General features: G+C 39.0%; 1 protein-coding gene across 1 annotated transcript in view; it reads left to right on the top strand.

Moving 5' to 3' along the window:
- Positions 1 to 6400: 6400 nt before the first annotated feature.
- LOC309621425 (uncharacterized protein) overlaps positions 6401 to 21663 on the top strand; it is a gene marked incomplete at its 5' end in the record, with an annotated part of 96758 nt that continues 81495 nt past the window's right edge. The window contains 2 exons of the mRNA XM_082408918.1: positions 6401 to 7195; positions 7489 to 7552. Coding sequence (XP_082265044.1) covers positions 6401 to 7195; positions 7489 to 7552 — 859 coding nt within the window. The remainder of the gene's footprint in view (positions 7196 to 7488; positions 7553 to 21663) is intronic.

Genomic DNA, 21663 nt, shown 5'->3' with positions numbered 1-21663 from the left:
ATTAATATGAACCTTTTCAATAGGATGCTTGGTAGGACACTGGAAACCTTTTCAATAGGATGCTTGGTAGGACACTGTGCTATAAAAAGTTTAAAATAATTTTAATAACTTCTCTAGTCAAGCGCTGCTGATGAGTTGATTGCACCTTAACAGCAGTCACTCAACACACTTATATGGTAAAAAGTAAAATTCAGTCACAGAGGAGGAAATTAATCGACACATTTTAATCACTCCAAACTCTCACTTAAAAAAAATAGTATTATGATAATCAAGCACAGTCTCTTCATAGGACCACTACTGCTCTCAGGTACTGTTGACACCATGTTTGGAACTAAAACAAATGAAATGTCACAGCAAAGAGAGAATATTTGCAGTTTTCTGGTCCCCAAATCTTTATTTAGCCTCTGAATGTGTTGGCTTTGTACAATATAGTCTTTTAGTTAAATGATAAAACTCTACTTATGTATCAGCTTAGGGGATGTGCCCCTGGCATCATAGTTGGTGATAGGAATTGCTGTGGAGATGAAAGCTGAAAAATTGGTGGTCCTCATCACTATTTTCTATCCAGGTAGGAATAATTGCATACATACTCTTTTGATATTTATCACTTAAAAAACAAGATACCCCTTCTTTCTCTTGCCTCTTCTGAACTTCTTTTAAAAACAAAGCATAGGGACTTCCCTGGCGGCGCAGTGGATACAAATCTGCCTGTCAATGCAGGGGACACGGGTTCAATTCCTGGTCCGGGAAGATCCCACGTGCCGCGGAGCAACTAAGCCCGTGCAACACAACTACTGAGCCTGCGCTCTAGAGCCTGTGTGCCACAACTACTGAGCCCACGCGCCGCAACTACTGAAGCCCACACGCCTAGAGCCTGTGCTCCTCAACAAGAGAAGCCACCACAAGGAGGAGCCCGTGCACCGCAATGAGGAATAGCCCCTGCTCGCCACAGCTAGAGAAAGCCCGTGCACAGCAACGAAGACCCAGCGCAGCCAAAAATAAATAAAGTTAAATCTTTAAAAAAAAAAAAAAAAAAGCATAGGGAAAAGCTCCTTGACATTAGTCTTATCAAGGATTTTATGGTTCTGACACCCAAAGCATCACAACAAAAGCAAAAATCAACAAGTGAAACTACATCAAACTAAAAAGCCTTCTGCACAGCAAAAGAAACAATCAACAAAAACGAAAAGACAACCCACAGAATGGGAGAAATATTTGCAAACAACATATTTCATAAGGGGTTCATATCCAAAATATATAAGCAACTCATGCAATAGCAAAAAACCCAAACAATCCCATTAAAAATGGGCAAAGGACCTGAGTAGACATTTTTTCCAAAGAAGATATTCAAACGGTCAACAGGTATATGAAAAGGTGCTCAACATCACTAATCATCAGAGAAATACAAATTAAAACCGAAATGAGATACCACCTCACACTTGTTAGAATGGCTATTATCAACAAGTTAAGCAATAATAAGTACTGGTGAGGATATAGAGACATGGGAACCCTTGTGCACTGTTCATGGGATTGTAAACTGGTGCAGCCACTATGTAGAACATTATGGAGGTTCCTCAAAAACTTAAAAATAGAACTACCATATGATCCAGCAATCCCACTTCTGGGTATATATCTGAAGGAAATGAAATCAATATCTCAAAGAGATATGTGCATTCCCATGTTCATTGCAGCACTATTTACAACAGCCAAGATATGAAAATAACCCAAGTGTCCACTGATGGATGAATGGAAAAAAATTGTGGTATATATACACAATGGAATATTATTCAGCCATAAAAAGAATGAAATCCTGCCATTTGTGATGACATGGATGAACCTTGAGGGCATTATGATACGTGAAGTAAGTCAGATGGAGAAAGACAAATACTATATGATCTCACTTACATGTGGAATCGAAAAAAATCCAAACTCATATAAACAGAGAATAGGAGCAGGGGCTGGGGAGTGGGAGAAATGGGTGAGGGTGGTCAATGGTACAAACTTCAAGTTATAAGATGAATAAGTTCAGGGACGTAATGTACAGCATGGTGACTATAGTTAACGACAGTATATTGTATATTTAAAAGCTACTAAGAGAATAGATTTTAAAAGTTCTCATCATAAAAAAGGTTTATAACTATGTGAGGTGATGGATGTGTTAAGTAACCTTAAGTTAAGTAACCTTATCGTGTTAATCATTTTGCACTAAATACCCATATCAAATCATTACATTACACGCCTTCAACTTACACTCTTTTATGTCAATTACATCTCAATAAAGCTGGGGGGGAAAGAAACAAAGTAAAATATTTATTATTTACATGAAATGTTCCTTTCTACTTAATTAAATATATATATTTTTCAGTTTCCTTACACAGGCCTCTTGAGAATTGCTCCTAACAGAGAGAGAGAACTAACTACAAACCAGCAGATGTCACTCTGTAAGGGATCCTCCTCAACTGTCCTTCTCTGTCAGTTTCAGTTGGTTATTTATTTTTTCCTGCAAATTTCAACTGCCTTTTCTCCATTACCAGTTTCAGTTTCCATTTTCAACATCTGATGAGCCTCCAAGAGCCACTAGGACTAGTATTTTTTTTTAAACATCTTTATTGGAGTCTAATTGCTTTACAATGGTGTTAGTTTCTGCTTTATAACAAAGTGAATCAGTTATACAGATACATATGTTCCCATATCTCCTCCCTCTCGCATCACCCTCCCTCCCACCCTCCCTATCCCACCTCTCTTAGGACTAGTATTTTTCACTTTGCCTGTATAAGGGTCATAATACAAGATATGCTTCCCTTTTGAATGCTGGCCCCAGTGCGAATATCTGTTTAGTTTAAAAAGCCACATGGAACATTTTTCTACTCTGTGGCTATGTCTTTGCAACAGTGATATACTTCTTATTATCCATTTTTTTTTTTCTGATGAAAGGCACAGTTTAGTTCATGGGACAAGCACTGGTTAAAATTTGCTACTCTTTTCAACAACATTGAGCAAATATTGTCTACCAGGTACCAAGCACTATTGTGGAGAGTCAGCAGTAATAAAACAGATAAAAAGTCTTGCCTTCATGGCTCTTACATTCTACACGGACAGAATAAAAAATAATTAAAATATACAATAGGTAGGTGGTGATGTGTGCTCTGGGGAAAAAAAAAGGAAGAGAGTAGGGAACATCTAGGGGGTGCTTGCCATTTTAAAAAAGAGTTTTCAGAAAAGCTTTCATTGTGAAGGTGATGACATCTGAGTGAAGACCTGGAGGAAATGAGGGAGCAAGCCATGTGGGTAACTGGGGTAGGAACTGCTCAGGCAGAGGGAACACCTAGTGCAAAGGTGCACGTAGCCTGTCACAAGCAGTAAGGAGTTTTACTGTAAGCATCTGCCAGGGACAAAAATTCAGGCAAGGCTCTTTTTGTTGCTGCTCTAAAGAATCCACCTACGAGAGAGTTTAATCAGCTGAAGATGAACATCAGTGCAGATCTGTTTAGTGTTCTCTCTCAGCCGTGACCTCATTTCTGATACTGACAGCCTGGACTGCCTCTTAGATTTGGTTGGGGCTTGGATGCATCCCCTGGCAAACCTGGATGAAACTAGAAGAGGGAGGTTTTGGTAGCTCTGTAGGCCCATTAGTTATCTCATTCTCTCTTCACATGGGGCTACATATTAATCAGAGGTAGCCAATGATTCCAAGTTTTAATGCAACCTAAAGTATAGTCCATTACCATACATGAACCAAGAAGTAAGTGTAATCGTTCTACCTCAGATTAGCTAACGGTGGAATCTTGTTCCACAAACAGCCAAGACACGGGTTACTGAGAACAAAGGTATTTCCCATGCCACCAAATTGCGCTTTCAGTGTTGTCTTCTTCTAGGTAGGTCAACATAGTAAAGAGGTCATTACCAACATTAACATATATAGAATTTCCAGGGATTATGTTACACTTATATTCAACAAATAGAGATAATCTGCACGGGACCTAGCCATCCCATAGCTAGCACAGTCGGGTATGCTCTTCTCGCCCAGCAATCCACACTTCCTTCTAAGGGGGGTCCCAATTTACTGAGGGGTATGTTTTCCTAAAGCTTCTTTTCATACCCTTGGAGCCCACTCCCAAACTCACTAAGAATAAAATACTGTTAAGAACTCAACAAATGGACATTGGAAAGCCGATACTGGGTTTAGTTGATTTTAGCCCACCTTTGATTTGTTTGGAGACTGAATTCCTTACACATAAAGATCAGTATTTATTTCATGAGAACAAAGGTTTAAGAGGCAACCAAGATATATTTAGTAAAGAGAAGGTGATTGAACCTCCAAATAGGTCATGGTGACTTATGAGCAACTGAAAATAGTATTTTAAGATCACACTAGTTCTCTGTGTGCATCATTTAGATTTGTTTTGGTTGTCTGATTTAAGTTGGCGTTGGCAGTTTTGAACAAACACAGAAAGACTTTAACACATGGCTAGGTAGGTTGTTTTAGATCCAAATCAGGTATTGATCATTAGGACTGTGGCTTGGTATAAATTTAGAATTACAGTAATCTAAAGTGTTGGGGTCGTTACATACTTATATTTAGGAGTGGCCAGAGATAACATTTCTATTATGAAACCATGCTGTAATCAAATCGACAACTTGGCAATTTACCAGCATTTTTAAACACTTCACATATTTTAATCCGTCAATTTTTGTTCTTGATATTCTGAAAAAGTCATCAGAAAGAAGCCATTTATCATTCTTTTTCCCCATGAAGGAAGGCAATTTCCTAATGAATGAGGAAATCTTTCATTTCAGATGGAAAAAATAACACAATAGGTCAATTATACTAAATTTAAAAGAGTAAAGTTTATACTACATTTATATTTAATATATGTTATTCTGGAAAGCAAATACATGTGAACACAATGGGGATAATAGTAGTATCGTACCTTGTGGATTATAGGAGGATTGAAGGAATTAACACATAAAACATTCTTACAACAGTGGCTGACACATGAAATGCTCAGTAAATGTTAGCTGTTATTCTACTATGGGATAAAGTGAGGAACTGTCACTAGTATTCATGGGTGCAATTCTTGCATTTTACAGAAAAAGTGGTTTCATCCACTTTTTACAGAACCTAGTATGCTTTCTGCTCTGAGGGCACAATGAAGCTGAGAGGGATGGCTCCTCTAAGTGAAACTGACCCCTGCATTTAGTGCCTGAAATCAGAGGAAGCTTGTCAGTGTGGGCAGACACCAAGAGTAGACCAATCTGATCTCCCACTTCTTTTTTCTCTCATGGAAACGAATGGAGGGTATCTGATGTGGACCCTTCAATCAATTGTTCCTGCTTAATGTTTCAAACCTTGGTTTACTGTGGGGTAAACTTCGGTTCCTGACTGTCATCCAAAATCTTAGTTTCTCTTCAGTTCCACTGCAGAATAAAAACTAAATTTACCCCAGTGGATTATTACATCAAGTCTGGTATTATTTCTCCCAAGAGGCCATCTGCTTCTGGGAAAAGACAACAGGGCGTGCCCTCCATTACACCTCCATTTAACTGACGGTGCAATGATGGACAAGTCCTTGTTGACCCCTGCAATTCAGAGTTATTTTCTTGGAACAGAAGATTTGATGATCTCTTTTCACTCCATAGGATAACTGTAAAAGTATCCACCCAGTGTTCAATCCAACCCCCAGACATTGCTTCTGATGGCCTTACATTCTTTTGATTAGTCTACTCAACACAAAAACTCAGATTACTAAAATTAGTGGGGAAGGGATGGATTCTTCTCAAACATCCCACCACCAGAACAGGTGTACTTGCAAAGTCAAGTTTGCCTGACGGATCCTCTGTCTCAAGTGGTACAAACGGCCCTGGAGGGTGGAGCCCTCACAACCTGCTTCCCTGGGCGTGCGCGTCTGTGGGTGTCCGGGTACGCGCAGGACACACACGGACCCACTGTCCCAGGGCAGCCCAATCACGGTCCCCCTCTCACCTCAAAGCCCGTCAACTCTCACGCCCCTCTTTGAACGCACAGCCCCTTTCTCCGCCTTCGCTCCTTCGTATCCCGCCTCCAAAATAGGACGCCCACTTTCGTTGGCAGGTGCTCCCCTCACTCCTACCCGGAAACCAATCACTCGCGTTCTGGTGGAGAGTGACGGAGACAATGGGAATTCTCGTTGCGTCATCTGCCCGCCCCGAGCGCCGGGAGGCGGTGCAGGGGGCGGGGTACGGGTTGCGGGGTTAGGTGCCTTATGGAGTGAGGAGCGGGCAGAGGAGGCGGTGGCTCGGCTCCGCGTTCAGCCAGGCACCTCGAGGCCTTTTCCCCCTACCAGATCCCCAGAAGCAGGGATCCCGACCCTCCCTGCAGCTGCCGGGCTCTCGTGCGCGTGCAGCCCCGCGCGTCTGCGTGATGCCGGCGGCTGCCCCTTTCTCGTGTCAGCGCGAGGCCCGGGGCGGCGGCGGCGGCGGCTCCGGGCTCCTCGCGGCCCCGGCCGTAACCGCCACACCCAGCCCGGTCGGGTGGTTGGGGCCGTTGGATGTTTGTTTTCGCAGCCTTCCCCTCCCCCCCCTCGCTGAGGCGGCGGGAGTGCGCGTTGCGCAGGGGGAGCCGAGAGACTCCTCCCCCTCCACGATCCCCCCGCCCCTCCCCCTTACACACTCGCACGCACTAGCGGGCCGGCTCCCACACGCTCGCGCTCCTCCCGCTCCGCGCCTCGGTGTTGGCCGGCTTCGTCCAGGGCCCGCGGAGCCACCATGTGCACTGCCTCCTCCTCTGCGAGTTCCTCTCAGACTCATCCCCCGCCGCAGAGGATGCGGCCAAGCGCCGTGGGTTCCCCGCCGCCGGGAGCGGGAACGGTGCGGGCGGCGGTGGCGGCGGCGGTGGCGGCGGCGGCGGCGGCGTGAACTGCGCCCCGGTTGCGGGAGCCGGCCGGCTGCTGCAGCCCATCCGCGCCACGGTGCCCTACCAGCTCCTGCGGGGCAGCCAACAGTCCCACGCGCCCGCCCGCCGCCGCCGCCTCGCTGGGCAGCCTCCCGGGGCCCGGCGCGGCTCGCGGCCCCAGCCCGCCCAGCCAGACGCCGCCGCCGCCCGCGGCCCCGACCGAGCAGGCGCCGCGGGCCAAGGGCCGCCCGAGACGGTCCCCAGAGAGCCACCGGAGGAGCCACTCACCTGAGCGCCGGAGCCCCGGCTCGCCCGTGTGCAGAGGTAGCGAGCCCAACCCTTGCGTCCCCCCGGGCTGCGTCTCCCCGACGGTGCCCTCCGTGGAAACTTCAGCCTCTCCGGGCTTCTCTTTGCTAGTGCATTATGGAAGGTGTGAAAGTGGCTTTGGGAACCTCACCCGTCTGCGGTCGCTGCGGGGCTTGGATGAGCGACCTGCGGAGCAACTTTTATTTGACCCTCCTGCCGCCCCTCAGCTTTTACCTTCCATCACTCGCCTGGATCGAAAGGTTTTTCAGTTTAAGAGCTGATTAACTCACTCATGTGTTTGCTGTTTGTAGTGGGGGAAGGAGGAGCTGGGCGAAACACTTAAAAACAACACGCACACAAACTCTCCGGCAGCAGGTAAGGTGGTGGTTGTAATCTGTACAGCCTCTTTGTGCTTTCCTACAAAGTTCCTATAACGTGTCTGTGCCTACCGGGATAATTTTTTGTTTTCTTTTTTGGGGGTGGGGAGGTGGAGGCACCAGTTATGATGTAAGGATATCCTGTTGGGTGTGTAGAGGGGACAGTTTTGGATGTGCAATTGAAGTGTACAGTGTTTGGTTTGGCTTTTTTTTTTTTTTCTTTTTGGGCTCCCTCTTTTCTCTATATAGTCACATGCATCACGGCGGTACTGCACTGGAAACAGTTTATGCCCAACTCAAGACTTTCATGGTAAATTTCTAAGGACCTATTTGTGGAGTGTGCTCCCTTTTCCCCTTCTATTCGTTTTTCTTAGGTGTCAAAGGTAATGGTGAGCTGGTGGATGCTGTCGGCTTCCCTTAATGTTTTGTGTTTTGGTGTGGTTTGGTTTATGTTTAGGGACACGGTGAATGATCTAGTTTAGTCCTGGGGGAGAAGAGGAAGTTTAGCCAAAACAGGGATGTAAAGCTCATAAGGGAGGGAGGAGGCGCTCATGTTATTAGATGCCACGCTAGGGCTACAGATGCTGCTGCTGCGTTGTGCAGAGAACCGATCACACCGAGGGGGAAACTCTCTGCTTGGAAGGGAATCACTGTGGAGCCTGTGCAATGTGTATGGTGTATGTGCAATTTTTTTAATGGAGTTTTCTTGATGAAGGTCTTAGACTTGGAGAAAGTGATTGTGTTAAGATAGATTGCAGTTTTGGTGTTTTGTGTTAATATTTCTGACGTGTAATTAGCATGTTGCTAAGGCCCTTGTTTTCAGACCACTTGATGGTGAGGCAGGGTAGGATGTAGTGCAGTGGTATGTGTACAGGAGCACCGAGAAATGCATCCTGTAATCAGTATGCACCGGAAGGCATTTGCTCCCCCACTCCTCCCCCAGGTCAAACCAGCTGCAGAAACTGACATCCTCCAGCAAATCCTGAATGAATGAATGAAAACAACGTGATCGCCCTAATAATGACCACAACTGAACACACATCTTTGGCTGTATTTTATAGAAAAGGCCACCGTTTTCTAACAGATTAATGCCATATGCAACTCCTTTGCACATTTTCTAGAACTGTATGAAATGAGAGGTAACAGAATGAAAAGAAGGCAGCAGTTACATAAATTTTTGAGTGATTTAGTTTCAACAGTACATAAATTGAGTTTTGGGATTTTCTTTTAGGGACTAATGTAAGAGCCATAAAATAAGCACTGCAGAAAGACTGTGTTCAGAGGGTTTTGTGGGCATAGTGAGTAGTTTCAGCAATTGCTGCAACAATATATTGGTCATCTAGTACCTCCTCCCCTTTTGTTGATAAACACATCTTACAACAGTTCTTAGTACAACTTGTTTTTCTGCATCCTTCAGAAGTCTTAATTGCTTAGGAATTACAAGGTCCATCATCAAGTAGTTTTAATGAAATTTGTGACCAGGCTTAAACTGGCCTCTTTGTTGTAGTATGTCACATCTGAGTTGAATGCAATTTTAACGCAATCATGGTGAAAACACTTCTCTGAGTCTGGTTGTTCAGGAGACAGATTTGCATCAGAGAGCTTGTATTGGGAATAGAAGAGGCCTTTCTGCTGTTTTTAACACCAGGTGGTTTTGTCAGTTTCTTACATTGAAATGATTTTGAATGTAGGCTCTTCTGCCCCCGGTTCCCTGATGATATTAACCTTTCTGTTACTTCTCCACATCCCACCTTGCTCCTCTCTACCTAAGTTAAAACGATACAACTAATCTATTCTTTTTACTTATCTATTTAAAATTCATGCTATGAACAGTTGAACAATTTTTCAAACAATTATCTACTCAGTTTCTTTTGAATTCTGCAAGGTTCTGACTTCAGTGGATTGTAGCCTCCACAGGTCAAGGCTCCTGCCGCTGCTGCTGCAGACACTGACATCACTATACTGCATGAATGAAAAGCAACAACGTGCTCCATTTCTGGCTCTCCACCTCCTTCCTTTTCTGCACACTCCGTGTGTGTGTGTGTGTGTGTGTTTAAGATGGTATTACGCTGCATTTGAAACTACATTTAAAACTGTTAAATTAGGTAGGTGGTGGCTCAGGGATATGTGTTTAGTATAGAAGCATATTGCTTACAAAAAGCTTCAAGTGCTATGAGCATTTGGACTAGAGGTGACATAACAGCATTCAGTATTTTTTTTATCTGGACTGGTGGTTATGGAAGAAAATACAGAAGATGCAAACAATTTTCTTTGTAATTGCTTTACCAAGAAGAAGTTATGAGACAGTGTAATTTCTTAACATGTTAGATCATTATTATCTCCCTCTGAAACATTCTTAATATGCACATTTATAGGGTTAAGTCTAGAATAATAAAGAAATGATACTCAGATTATTTCACAAGGCTGAGGAAAAGCTGAATTATGTAAATAGGCACAATTTTAATATGATATTTATAAAATCTAGCAAGAAGATGGTAATTTTCTTTATTTTTGTAGCACAGTTTTAGATAATTTCCATGGGTATCATAATAGAAGATACATAAATCTCCAAACACCTTGCTCTGTATAGAGAACATGGAGTTTTAAAAATTGAAATTATCTTGTTTATGCATATGATCATATTTTTGTTTGCATTTTTAAAATTTTCTTTTCTAGTTTTAAAACTTCAGAGTTTCTTATTTATATTCATTTCTTCTGCCTTTAGCAAAATGTCCCCCTCCCCCTTGTTCAGTTCTGAAGGGTCTTGAAGTGGTGAATGACAAGCTACTGAATGCATCCTCCGGCTCCCTGTGATGTGTTTTTAATAGATGTAAAATCATGAAGTATTATGCAAATAGTTATTGTTTTGTAATGGTAATACATAAGTGTACCTTTGAGATAAATAGAACAACCCAAATGAGAAAATAGCAGGATGTTGTGTTAAAATTAATGATCTTTAAGCTAAAATCATGAGTAACAATGAAAATATAATAAAGTTGCTTCTTTCTGAAAACTTCATAAAGCAAAACCTATGAATTCAAAAACAGAACAAATACAATTTTATTGTGCTAGACAGTAAATAGCAATTGCAGGTGCTTTTGTGTTTTTTTGTAAGGATTGAGGATGGAGATGAATTATAAATTCTGAAAGATATAAAAACCGTTGCATTAGAGCACTCGATGTAGAATACCGCTTATTTTTAAGTGTACCAAACCTAATAACAAAAACATGGAAGAGCTCGTAATTTATATAGTTCCTGCTGTGGAAAATAGCATGTGTTGATTCCTGATTTAACATGCCTAATATCACTAACTCTAGAGTGAAATTTGATAAGAATTTTTCATGAGTACCTTGAGAGCCTTATTGTTTTATACATTAAGAAGTTATGATTATATTTTAAAAGAAAATACAAAGCCAGCTAGCATATAATGCTGAATGACTGCCTGCAGTGTGTGTGCATGTATGTGTGTGTGTGTGTGTGTGTCTGTGTTTTGATCAAATAATTTGCTTTCAGTTTTTTATTTTTCATTAAATTTTCCCTCGAGTCCTTTTTACTGCTATGCTCAGTTTGTGGACTTCCAACATTTTAAATTACTTTTTTTCTCTCTCTTTTTAAAGATACTCAGACATTCTCTTATAAAGTTACTTCTCAGGCCGATATTGTTGAAAATTAAGGTCCTCCTCTTGTCCCCCCCCTTTTAAAAATAGTTTTCCTTGAGTGCTTAGAGTTAACTTGTTTCAAAGCTTTCTTATACTAGACTGAAAACAGTTAAAGCTTTGACTGTTTTTCCTAAAGAGACAGGTTTCAGATACTGATTTTGGGGAAAGGTTTTCAGCCTTTGAGAACTACACTAAGTATCAGCAGCGTTCATTAACTAAATTTTCCCATTAATTATGGTACGTAAAATTTCTCCATCAGTGGGTCAATAGCAAAATAGGTAAGTGAATATATAGAAGTTTTTTATTCTTAAACTGTTTTATGTTCAAAGATTATATTCCTTTCAAATAACTATTATTCTAAGCATATTGAATATTGTATACCTAGGGTGTAGAAAAGCACCTTGGTCAGTTTAACTGTATGTAAAGTCGTGTATATCTATTGAGCTAAAAATTCTTTCATTATTTACAGTACTTTTTACAGAAGGACATTTCATTCACTGCAATGTATGTTGCTTCAAGGGTTTAATGCAAATTAGGATTTATACATTGGGGAAGTGTTGAAGGGTAATGGTATCCTTGTGATTTTTATTTGTGATACTGTGGACTAAATGTGAATAAGAAAACAAAGGAGTAATTGGGCTCCATGGCAATGAATAACAATGGAAATAAACGGCAGTGTTCAACAAATGGCGAGTAGGAGAGGATTTTTCTTAAATCTGAAATTTAAGACATTGCTAAAAGCCTGTTTTATCAAAGCTTCCACATACAGCTAGTAATCTGCCAAGAAGTATATACTAATGACTTTGTTATTCTTAATTTTAGTCTTTTCTCCAGAGTTTAAATCCCCAGACACCACCACAATAGGCTTTTTCACAGCACCTGTCCTGGGTCTGTGCCTGGCACTGTTGTCTTTTGTCTTCAATATATAATTTTGTTCTCTCATTAAATGTCAAAGAAACCAAATCACTGATGCTGTTTCTGTCCTATATTCTATTTATTTTAACAAGAGGTGGAGCTTCTCTGATGCTGGTCTCTAACTGGGTTTGTCCAAAGTCAGTGGAGGAAAGAGAGAACACTGCTCACCTATTGATGTGAAAAACCTGAGTGAGAAGCTGATGGAAGAGCCAGGAGCCAATCTCCTTCCCTTTCTACCTCTCATCTGAACCCTAGACCTGACCATGACTCCATGGGTCATCCAGTTGATTTTAGAAGGATAATACTTGTGCTTGTTCTGCAAAACAAATTATAATGGAGTTATAGTAATTCTAAAGAAAACAGAATTATACTTAATTATGAACAAATTGTGGAAAAATACTTTGCTAGTATTTCATTTTTGTAGGAACAAACATGGCAGATCCCTTTAAGCAGTGTTGTTTACCTCAGGTGAATGTTATTGTGGCAGCTTGCAGGACGAGGCAAGTTCATGAATACCTGAATAACCTCCCCAATATTATGTTGTATCTCTAATTGTTGTAGGTACAAAGGAAGAAAACCTGTGAGTGCTTTACTCTATATAAGGCAATATATACTTTCGTTCATCAAGAAAGTGGATTTCAAATCATATCTTCCGATTCCAGATACCGCGTTCATTCCACAGGATTATCCTATTTCTCCTAATTAAAAAGAGACTGATATTGGTCATCAGCTGTGATTTCTGAGCTCTAAGAATTACTGAAGAATAGGTTTTCTATTGGTTCCACAGCACTATTACACTGTGCTGGGGTATGCTTTGACATTTTCAGAATGTCTAAAACTGTGTCAGAGAGAGAGAGGGAGAGAGACGGAGCGGAGGGTATGAGCAACAGTGTGTGTGAGAGAAATCCTGGTTCCTGAGGGGTCAAGGATATGGACTTGGTTGTATGTGGCCCTGTGTACTTCTAGAATCTGCGCTGTTCTTGAATCGTATTATAGTGAGGAGTATGTTTCTCCATGATTATTAAAAGTTAGTTATACATGGTGGTAAACTGGTAAATGCTTCAGGAATGACTAAGCAGAGATTCTGGTCTCAAGTGATTGTCCTGGCAACTGGTACTAGGTTAATTTAGCCCCACCAAGAGCTAATAGTTATCACTGCAATTTGTGGGTTTGAACTCTGTATATTTGTAACTTAATGCAATGCAACTATGGTGCACCTTAATAATGGCTCACCAAAAATAAGGATGAGTTAAAGAAACTAGTGAGATCCATTATTGTGTGGGAAGGTTGACGTCCAAAATTGTCTTCCGAGTTATTAGAATTCAGAAATCCATCAAACTTTTGGATGTTGCATAACAAGAAGGCAAAAACTGCTAAACCTTGCTGCCTAGTGTCTAAAGATAAAATACCTATCAACTACTGACAGTAATATCCCCTTATTTAGCCAGTATGGCCACAGGGTGAACTTCCGTTAGTAGTCCCTATAGCTAATTTTAACTTTTATATTACTAAAAGATCAGTGATTTAGGTAAACATTTTCTAACATTATTATACAGTTGTTTTCTTGAGCAGAACAAACAAGATATGAGTGAACTCTTTGTGGCTTAATTACCTTTGTTAATACCGATGATATACCAAATAAAATGATTGCTGTTGATACTCTTGAATATAGGATTGAATGAGCACTGACTGACCACTAGAGTTGCCCTATAACTGATTCTCTACATTTGCTTTGGGGATTGTCTTATTTCTGGTAAAGGTGGAATGAAGCAGTGAGTGGCTACATTTATTCCTTAATGGAATAACCTGGCTTTTTTCTCTAGAATTAATTATCAAGTTAAAGACCGAAGAAATGATTTTCCAAATGGTTCCATAAAAGAGGCTTAGAACAGAAAGATATACTGAAAAATATTAGATTTGGAGTCAAGAGACTTGGGTTCTATTTCCACTTCTAACATTTGACTTATAGTAAGTTCTTAACTCTTTGCATCTTATTTTCTCTATCTTTAAAATGATATAGGTGGGCTTTTTAAGAGTTTGGTTGGGTAGGGGAAAGATTCCGCTGTGGAAAGGAAAAGTAAGTTTATTAAAGGAAAAGTAAGTTTATTATTTACTGAGGTATAACTGACAAATAAAAGTTCTGTATATTTTAAGGTATACAGTGTGATGATTCGGTACACATTTACAATGTGAGATGATTACCACAATCAAGATAATTAACATATCCATCACCTCACATAGATGCCTTTTTTTTTTTTTGATGTGTGATGAGAACACTTAAGATGTATTCTTAGCAAATACCAAGTATACAATACAGTATTATCGACTGTAGTCACCATCTGTACATTAGATTCCCAGAACTTACTCCTAACTGAAAGTTTGTACCCTTTGACCTCCCCACTTTTCCCACTTGCCAGTCCCTGGCAACCGTCATTCTACTCTCTGCTTCTATGAATTAGACATTTTTAGATTATGCACATAAGTGAGATCATATTTGTTTTTGTTTTTCCCTGTGTATTTGTTTTTCTGTCTGGCTTATTTCACTCAGCAAAATGTTCTCCAGGTTCATCTATGTTGTTATGAATGGCAGGATTTCCTTCTTTAAAAGACTGTATAATATTCCATTTTATATGTATATCACATTTTCTTTATCCATTCCTCCGTGAGTGGACACATAGGTTCTCCACATCTTAGCTATCGTGGATAATGCTGCAAAGAACATGGGAGGGCAGATATCTTTTCAAGATACTGATTTTACTTCCTGTGGGTATATACTCAGAAGTGAGATTGCTGGATCATATGATAGGTCTATTTTTAAGTTTTTGAGGAACCTCCATACTGTTCTCCATTCCCACCAATGTTATACAAGGGTTCTCTTTTCTCCACATCCTCACCAACACTTCTTATTTTCTTGTCTTTTTGACGATAGCCATTCTAACAAGTGTGAGGTGGTACCTCATTGTGGTTTTAATTTGCATTTCACTGGTGATTAGTGATGTTGAGCACTTTTTTGTGTACCCCCATTAGCCATTTACATGTCATCTTTGGAAAATGTCTATTCAGATCCTTTGCCTATTTCTTAATAAGGTTATTTGTGTTTTTTGCTATTGAGTTATATGAATTCCATATATATTTTGGACATAGCAAATGTATATATCCAAAAAACCATACGCTTATCAGATGTATGGTTTGCAGATATTTTCTCCCATTCCATAACTTGCCTTTTTATTTTGTTGATTGTTTCCTTTACTGTGCAGAAGCTTTTTAGTTGCTTATTTTTGCTTTTGTTGCTTATGCTTTTCGTATCATATCCAAAATATCATTGCCAAGACTGATGTCAAGGAGCTTTTTCCCCTATGTTTTCTTCTAGGTGTTTTATAGTTCCAGGTCTTAAATTTAAGTCTTTAATCCATTTCAAGTTAACTTTGTGCATGATGTAAGGTGAGGGTCCAGTTTCATTCTTTTGCATGTGGATATCCAGTTTTCCCAGCACCATGTATAGAAGAGACTGTCCTTTTCCCATTGTATATTCTTGGCACCCTTGTCAAAGATTAGTTGACCATATATGCGTGGATTTATTTCTGGGTCCTCTGTTCCATTGGTCTATGTGTCTGTTTCTATTGCCAGTACCATATTGTTTCTATAGCATTGTGTAGACTAGATGATTCTTAGTAAAATTAGTTATTTACTGAGCTTTTATGTCAGCAACTAGTCTTCACCGGAACTCAATATAGAACACTTTTATAATTTCTCTTTCTCTCTTGAGAACTTAAGTAATCTGCCCAAGATCAGGCGGCATGCACAGAAGGCCCAAAGGGCCGTGTAACTCTCTACGTCCCGACCTCAGGTCAGGTGAGAGTTACTTTTGGAACCCAATTAATTATGGGGCAGGAAAGCATGCACAATGGGTTATCCCATTGCTTATACAGTTAAGTCACAGAAAGGCCAAAATTAGCTTTGGTGGGGTGTGAAGAGAAAGCTAAATGGAACTCAACTCTAGGGTCCATAGAACTTAAAATAGCTGCAAGTATTCCCAGTGATTCAGGCCTCAGATATGTATATAAATATGTCATAGCACTTCAAAACCTTATTATGTCATTAGTAAGCCTTCCCCTTGGTCCTGAAAGTACTTACCACTTTGTTAAGACAGAATTTAGATTTAATTTTTAAAATTGCCTTTCACATGAAATCTTAAAATCTGGGTAGAATGAGTCTTTTGCATTTTCCTATTTGATAAGGTAAGCTTTACATTTACAATAAAGCATCATAAGGCTCCATTCAACCATAACATTGTGATTCATAACTTTTACCATTCTTTGATAATTTAGCAGCATTCAAAATAGTATCTTTTTATATTTCACTCTCATGGCAAAGCAGCAAGGTGCAGTATCTTCTCAATTTATGCCTCCTTGGGCTCTTTTCCATTTTCTAGGTTTGCTGATGGGATGTATAATAGAAAAGATATTTCAATCTCCATTTTAACAATTTCTTTCAGGATGTTGTGGCGTTTTTCAGTGTCACTTGTGCTTACTCTAAGCCCTCTTTGATAGTCAGTGTGGACCATGAATCCTTTCATAAGTAACATTAGAAATGGTATTTTTATTGTTATTGTTATGATACTGAAAGTGTTATATAGAGTCTATGTGATGAAGTGTCTCATGACTTTTCTTGTGTATTTACTTTACTAGTGAAATACATCAGTGTATAAGTTGGATTAATGAAGTAATATTTGTATCTTAGAAGATAACAAAAACTAGTAGAGCTCAGTTGCTCAGTTACCTTAAAGAACTTTGCTATACTTATGTAAACCTGTGAAATGATCTTCCCACGAATGTGGAAAAGGATCATAGTAAAATACAGATTTGTTTATATATTAGCTGGTAGTCTATCAACAAATTATGATATTTTTGAGTGTTCTGTGACAGTGTCATTTTCTTTCTTCCAAAGTGTTTTGGAGGTACTCTGGTGCATCTCCCTGAAAAGAATCAACTGTCCTTTTCCTGCTTAAAGTCAGGTTATTTCATTTAAGTGTCTACTACTTACTAAACAGGGATTAGCAAACATTGCTAAATACAGTTTCATTAGCATTGTAAATTAGGGAGTTAGACTGTGCTCAGAAATCAGGTTTTGGAAAAAAGCTACAATATTCTGCAATATTTTGATCAGATAGCTTTAAAATATTTATTTTAAAATTCTGTTCTTTCTTTGCATATTGAAGTGACCTGTTATTGAAAAACACCTGGTCAGTTGATTGCATTTGCCCACTTTTTGTCTTTTTGGTTAACACATGGCCAAAGATGAGTGTAGCTTTAATGTAATTTCAGTGATAACTGTTCATTCAAGAAATTTTTGTTTTCAAGTATTGTAGTTGTTGGCAGTATGTTGATGAGTAAAACGAATGCATTTTCTCCCTGTTTTACACCATAAATATTTATTGAGTCCCCGCTATGTCTGAGGAGCTCTGTTTAACCCTCCCAGAATACGTATTCTAGGTGCAATTGGGGTGCTCACATTCATTTTTCTCAACAAGGTCAAGTCATTTAAAATCTGCCAAGAATTTGACCCACTATTTTCTCTGAGGTTTGGACTTCATATGGGAATTATTATGTTCTATGCTTATCTTTCAAGATTAGGTTGCACTTTTTGGTATTCTTTTTTGAATACCAAATACTTGTTTATATGTGTTTTTCCCTTATTAGAGGAAGCTTAGGAGAGCATTACCTTGTGGCTTCTATATTACATCTAGGTCTAAGCTATATTGCTGCCTGGACATATTATAATATTCTGCTAAAGTTTGGCCTAGCATGGTGGGATTAACATGGAATCAGCTTCTGAAGCTGTTATATTTGGAGAAATTCAAAAAACCATCATGCCACAAACTTGGTGGGCATTTTCAATTAAAAATCTCAATGTTTTTAGATCTGTCATAAAGATTATGATTATACTAAGCAAGCAATGAGAATACAAATTACATATTAATTTGTTCTATATTGCAATGTAAAAATTTTAAAGTGTAGAGCAGATTTTGGGGTGGTTGTTTGCTTTAGAGAATATCTAATTTACGTGCAAGTAAAATTATTCAATTTAGCAAAGTGTTATTTACACAAACTTTTTAGGAAGTCAGTTACACAAGATTGAGGTTCATCTGAGGTTGTAAAAATATATTACAGAATAGTGTAATTTCTCATTGCTACATAAAATGTTCTACTGACATTTAGCAGGGTTAACTAATATCCTAAGAAGTTGTTATAAATGAACATGAATAGATCTTTTCCATTTCCTTTCTAGTCTGAGTTTTAAAATTCTAAGAAATTTTGTATTCAGTGAACCCCTAAAAGGGAAAGAATTCATATGTACTCATGATTTTATTTCTCACATTTCTCTGTGGAAAGGTATGCTTTTAAATTAGATAAATATTCCAAGTTTTTTTCTGGATTATTTTGTCCTCATAAAAAAAAAGTTATTACTTGAGTTATAATTTCCTACCACACTGTTCCTAACCAGCTTAATGGAGGAAATATTTCTTCCTTCATGAAAAACTTTCACCAAACCTTCTACTGTTATCAGTGTCAGGAGGACAAGGCAATAAGTAAGCATAATTAGACTAGAAATATGATTAGTACTGTGGATTATGATTTTATTTATAATTGTATAATCCTACAGTCTGATTTTAACTTAAAGTTTCTATATATACTTAAGGACGAAGAAATTAATTGGTCACCCATATACACACTACTGTATATAAAATAGATGACTAATAAAGACCTACTGTATAGCACAGGGAACTCTACTCAATACTCTGTAATGGCCTATATGGGAAAAGAATCTAAAAAAGAGTAGATATATGTATATGCATAACAGATTCACTTTGCTGTACACCTGAAACTAACACAACATTGTAAATAAACTCTACCCCAATACAAATTTAAAAGTCAATAAATAAGTATACATTCACAGGAAGTTGCAAAGACAATACAGAGAGCTCCCACGTATCCTTCACCCACTTTTCCTTTAATGGTTATATTTTACAAAATTATAGTATGACATCAAACCAGGATTTTTATATTGGTGTGTGTGACTGTGTGTGTGTGTCATTTTATCACATGTGTAGATCTGTGTAGCCACCAGTATAATCAAGATAGAGACCTGTTCTATCACAGATGTCAGATGCCACTCAGATCTCCCTCGTGCTGCCCGTTGCAGTCACACCACTCCCTCCCCCTACCACCCTGACCCCTGGCAATCACTGATCTGTTCTCCGTCTCTATAATTTTGTCATTTTGAGAATATTAGATAAAAGGAGTCATACAGTATGTGACCTTTTGAGCTTGGCTTTTTTTCACTCAACATAATGCCCTTGAGATCTATCACAGTTGTTCAGAGTATCAATAGTCTGTTACCCTTTATTGCTGAGCAATATTCCACAGTATGGATGTACCAAGTTTCCTTACCCATCACTTATTGGAGGACATTTTGGTTAAGGTTGGGTCTGTTACAAATAAAAATGTTAAAAAAATTTGTGTACAGATTAAAAAAATTAATTGGTCACCTAATTTGATTATACCTAAGGCCTACACAATATCTGTGTGTGTGTGTGTGTGTGTGTGTGTGTGTGTGTGTGTGTGGTGTGTATGTATGTGTATAAAAGAGAGAATGCTGTAAAGTTTGCATTCCTTTCTCAGCAATCACTGGATAATCACTGGCTCCTGATACTTTTTCCATATAGAGTAGAAATTCATGGTCATCTTTTCATAATGCTATAAGTAATTTTAATATACTAAGTGGTAGTGACTTAGGGACTTTACTTATCTCATGTAAGATAAAACCAATGGACAACTAACTAGATGAGAATTCTGAACATCTTCCTTGTGGTTATGGGGAAATTTGCTATTTATAATACAATTATATTTCCTTCGGGAGGCATGTCTTAAATGCTGAACTCTTTGACGTATTTACTTAAGGATTATTTGGTAAAAAGTTGTTGGATGGGTTTGGAGAAAGAAATGAATCAGTTTACATATAAATTCCCTTTTCTGAATCATCTAACATAATTTAGAATGACAGTCCAGTTATCTACAGTTTAATTTTCTTAGTTAAGTGTATGATCATTTTCTCTGCTGGAGTTGGCTTTGTGATTTTTGAGCAGAATATTATGTTGGTATTTAGATTCAAAGTTGAAAGAAGTGTTGAAAGCTGTCGTTATTGCATTTCTACTGACTGGAGTGGGTATTCTTCTAGGTGGTAACTGTATATAGCAAATTAAAACAGACATGATGCTTACATCCTGCAAGTCTACATATCCAAATATTTTAAAATATCATTATAACTGTCTTTGGATGTTTTGCTCATGCTCTTTACCTTCTTGCTGATCTTGTTACTATTTGTATAAAAAGTTTTAATTTAAAGTATATTCCACCGATGTTTCACGTAGAATATATCATACTCCCTTAGGTAACATGCTTTGAAAAAGTGGCCTAGTGTATTTTTCTGTGCTACTAACAGAAAATCAATAATTTATTAATAAGACTTTCAGACCCAGAGCATCATTGGGTTGGGTTCTTAACTTCCTTGCAGCATAATTATTAACTTTTCCTCCTCCCTCATTTCTCTCATCCTACTGATCACCATATCTTATCCCATCTCCTTAGAATTATGTCCTGAATCTGCTAGCTTCTTTCCATCCCCTCACGGCTCTGTTATTACTTATTGCTTGATTTGTTAGAACTGCTGCCTCTTAAGTGGTTCCCCCGCCATTAGTCTCCCCTCTCTAATTGACCCATTGCACAGTCTTTCTTTATAAACATAGTCTTTCTTTAAAAAAAAAAAAATTCTGAAGTTCACAATCCTTTGCTTGACATAAAAGACTCACCTCAGCATCCTCGATGGTGTACCTCAAGTTCTTTGTAAACTGAACTCACATTGTATTGAAAATGCTATTATCTTTCAATGGCTCCATACTTGTTCCTTGTCAGGCAAGGATTCCGTGTCAGTGGAAGGTAATCTACTGATTACTGTAAATTAGATTAAGTTAGATCATTCTATTTATGGTGACAATTGTAATAATTTAGCAAGACTTACTCTAAAATTTGGCTCAAACCATCTCCAAGATAATTCAGACAAAGGGAGTTAAGCCCTTCTATAGTAGAGACTTCTAAGGATTCACCAAACCCTGTTTTGTCTCCCTGTTGGCCCACATCAAGACTCTTTTTCCTACCCCTCCTTACAATTAGATAAGGCTTTGTGATATATAACATTTTCATCTGTGTTCAATAAAAAAGCACTAGTTTGATCCTGGTCATTCATTCTCTTCCCTCATGTGCCAGCTGGAAGCAGAGAATCTAGCAGAGGACTCCAACCAAGGCCCTGGAGGAATGGTGGAGCCATAAGATGAAGGAAGTCTGAATCCCTGAATGATCATATAGAAGGCCATCTGTCAGCCAGGAAGATACACATTGGGTTTTTATTGTGATAAGCCACGAATTTTAAAAAATGGTAGCTGTTAGCATTAGCAACTTTACTGCACCTAACAGTTTA

The sequence above is a fragment of the Balaenoptera borealis genome, assembly GCF_965194805.1.
Source record: "Balaenoptera borealis genome assembly, contig: HAP1_SCAFFOLD_712, whole genome shotgun sequence".
NCBI classification, from domain to species: Eukaryota; Metazoa; Chordata; class Mammalia; order Artiodactyla; family Balaenopteridae; genus Balaenoptera; species Balaenoptera borealis.
This window is presented reverse-complemented; position numbering and strand designations above follow the sequence as displayed.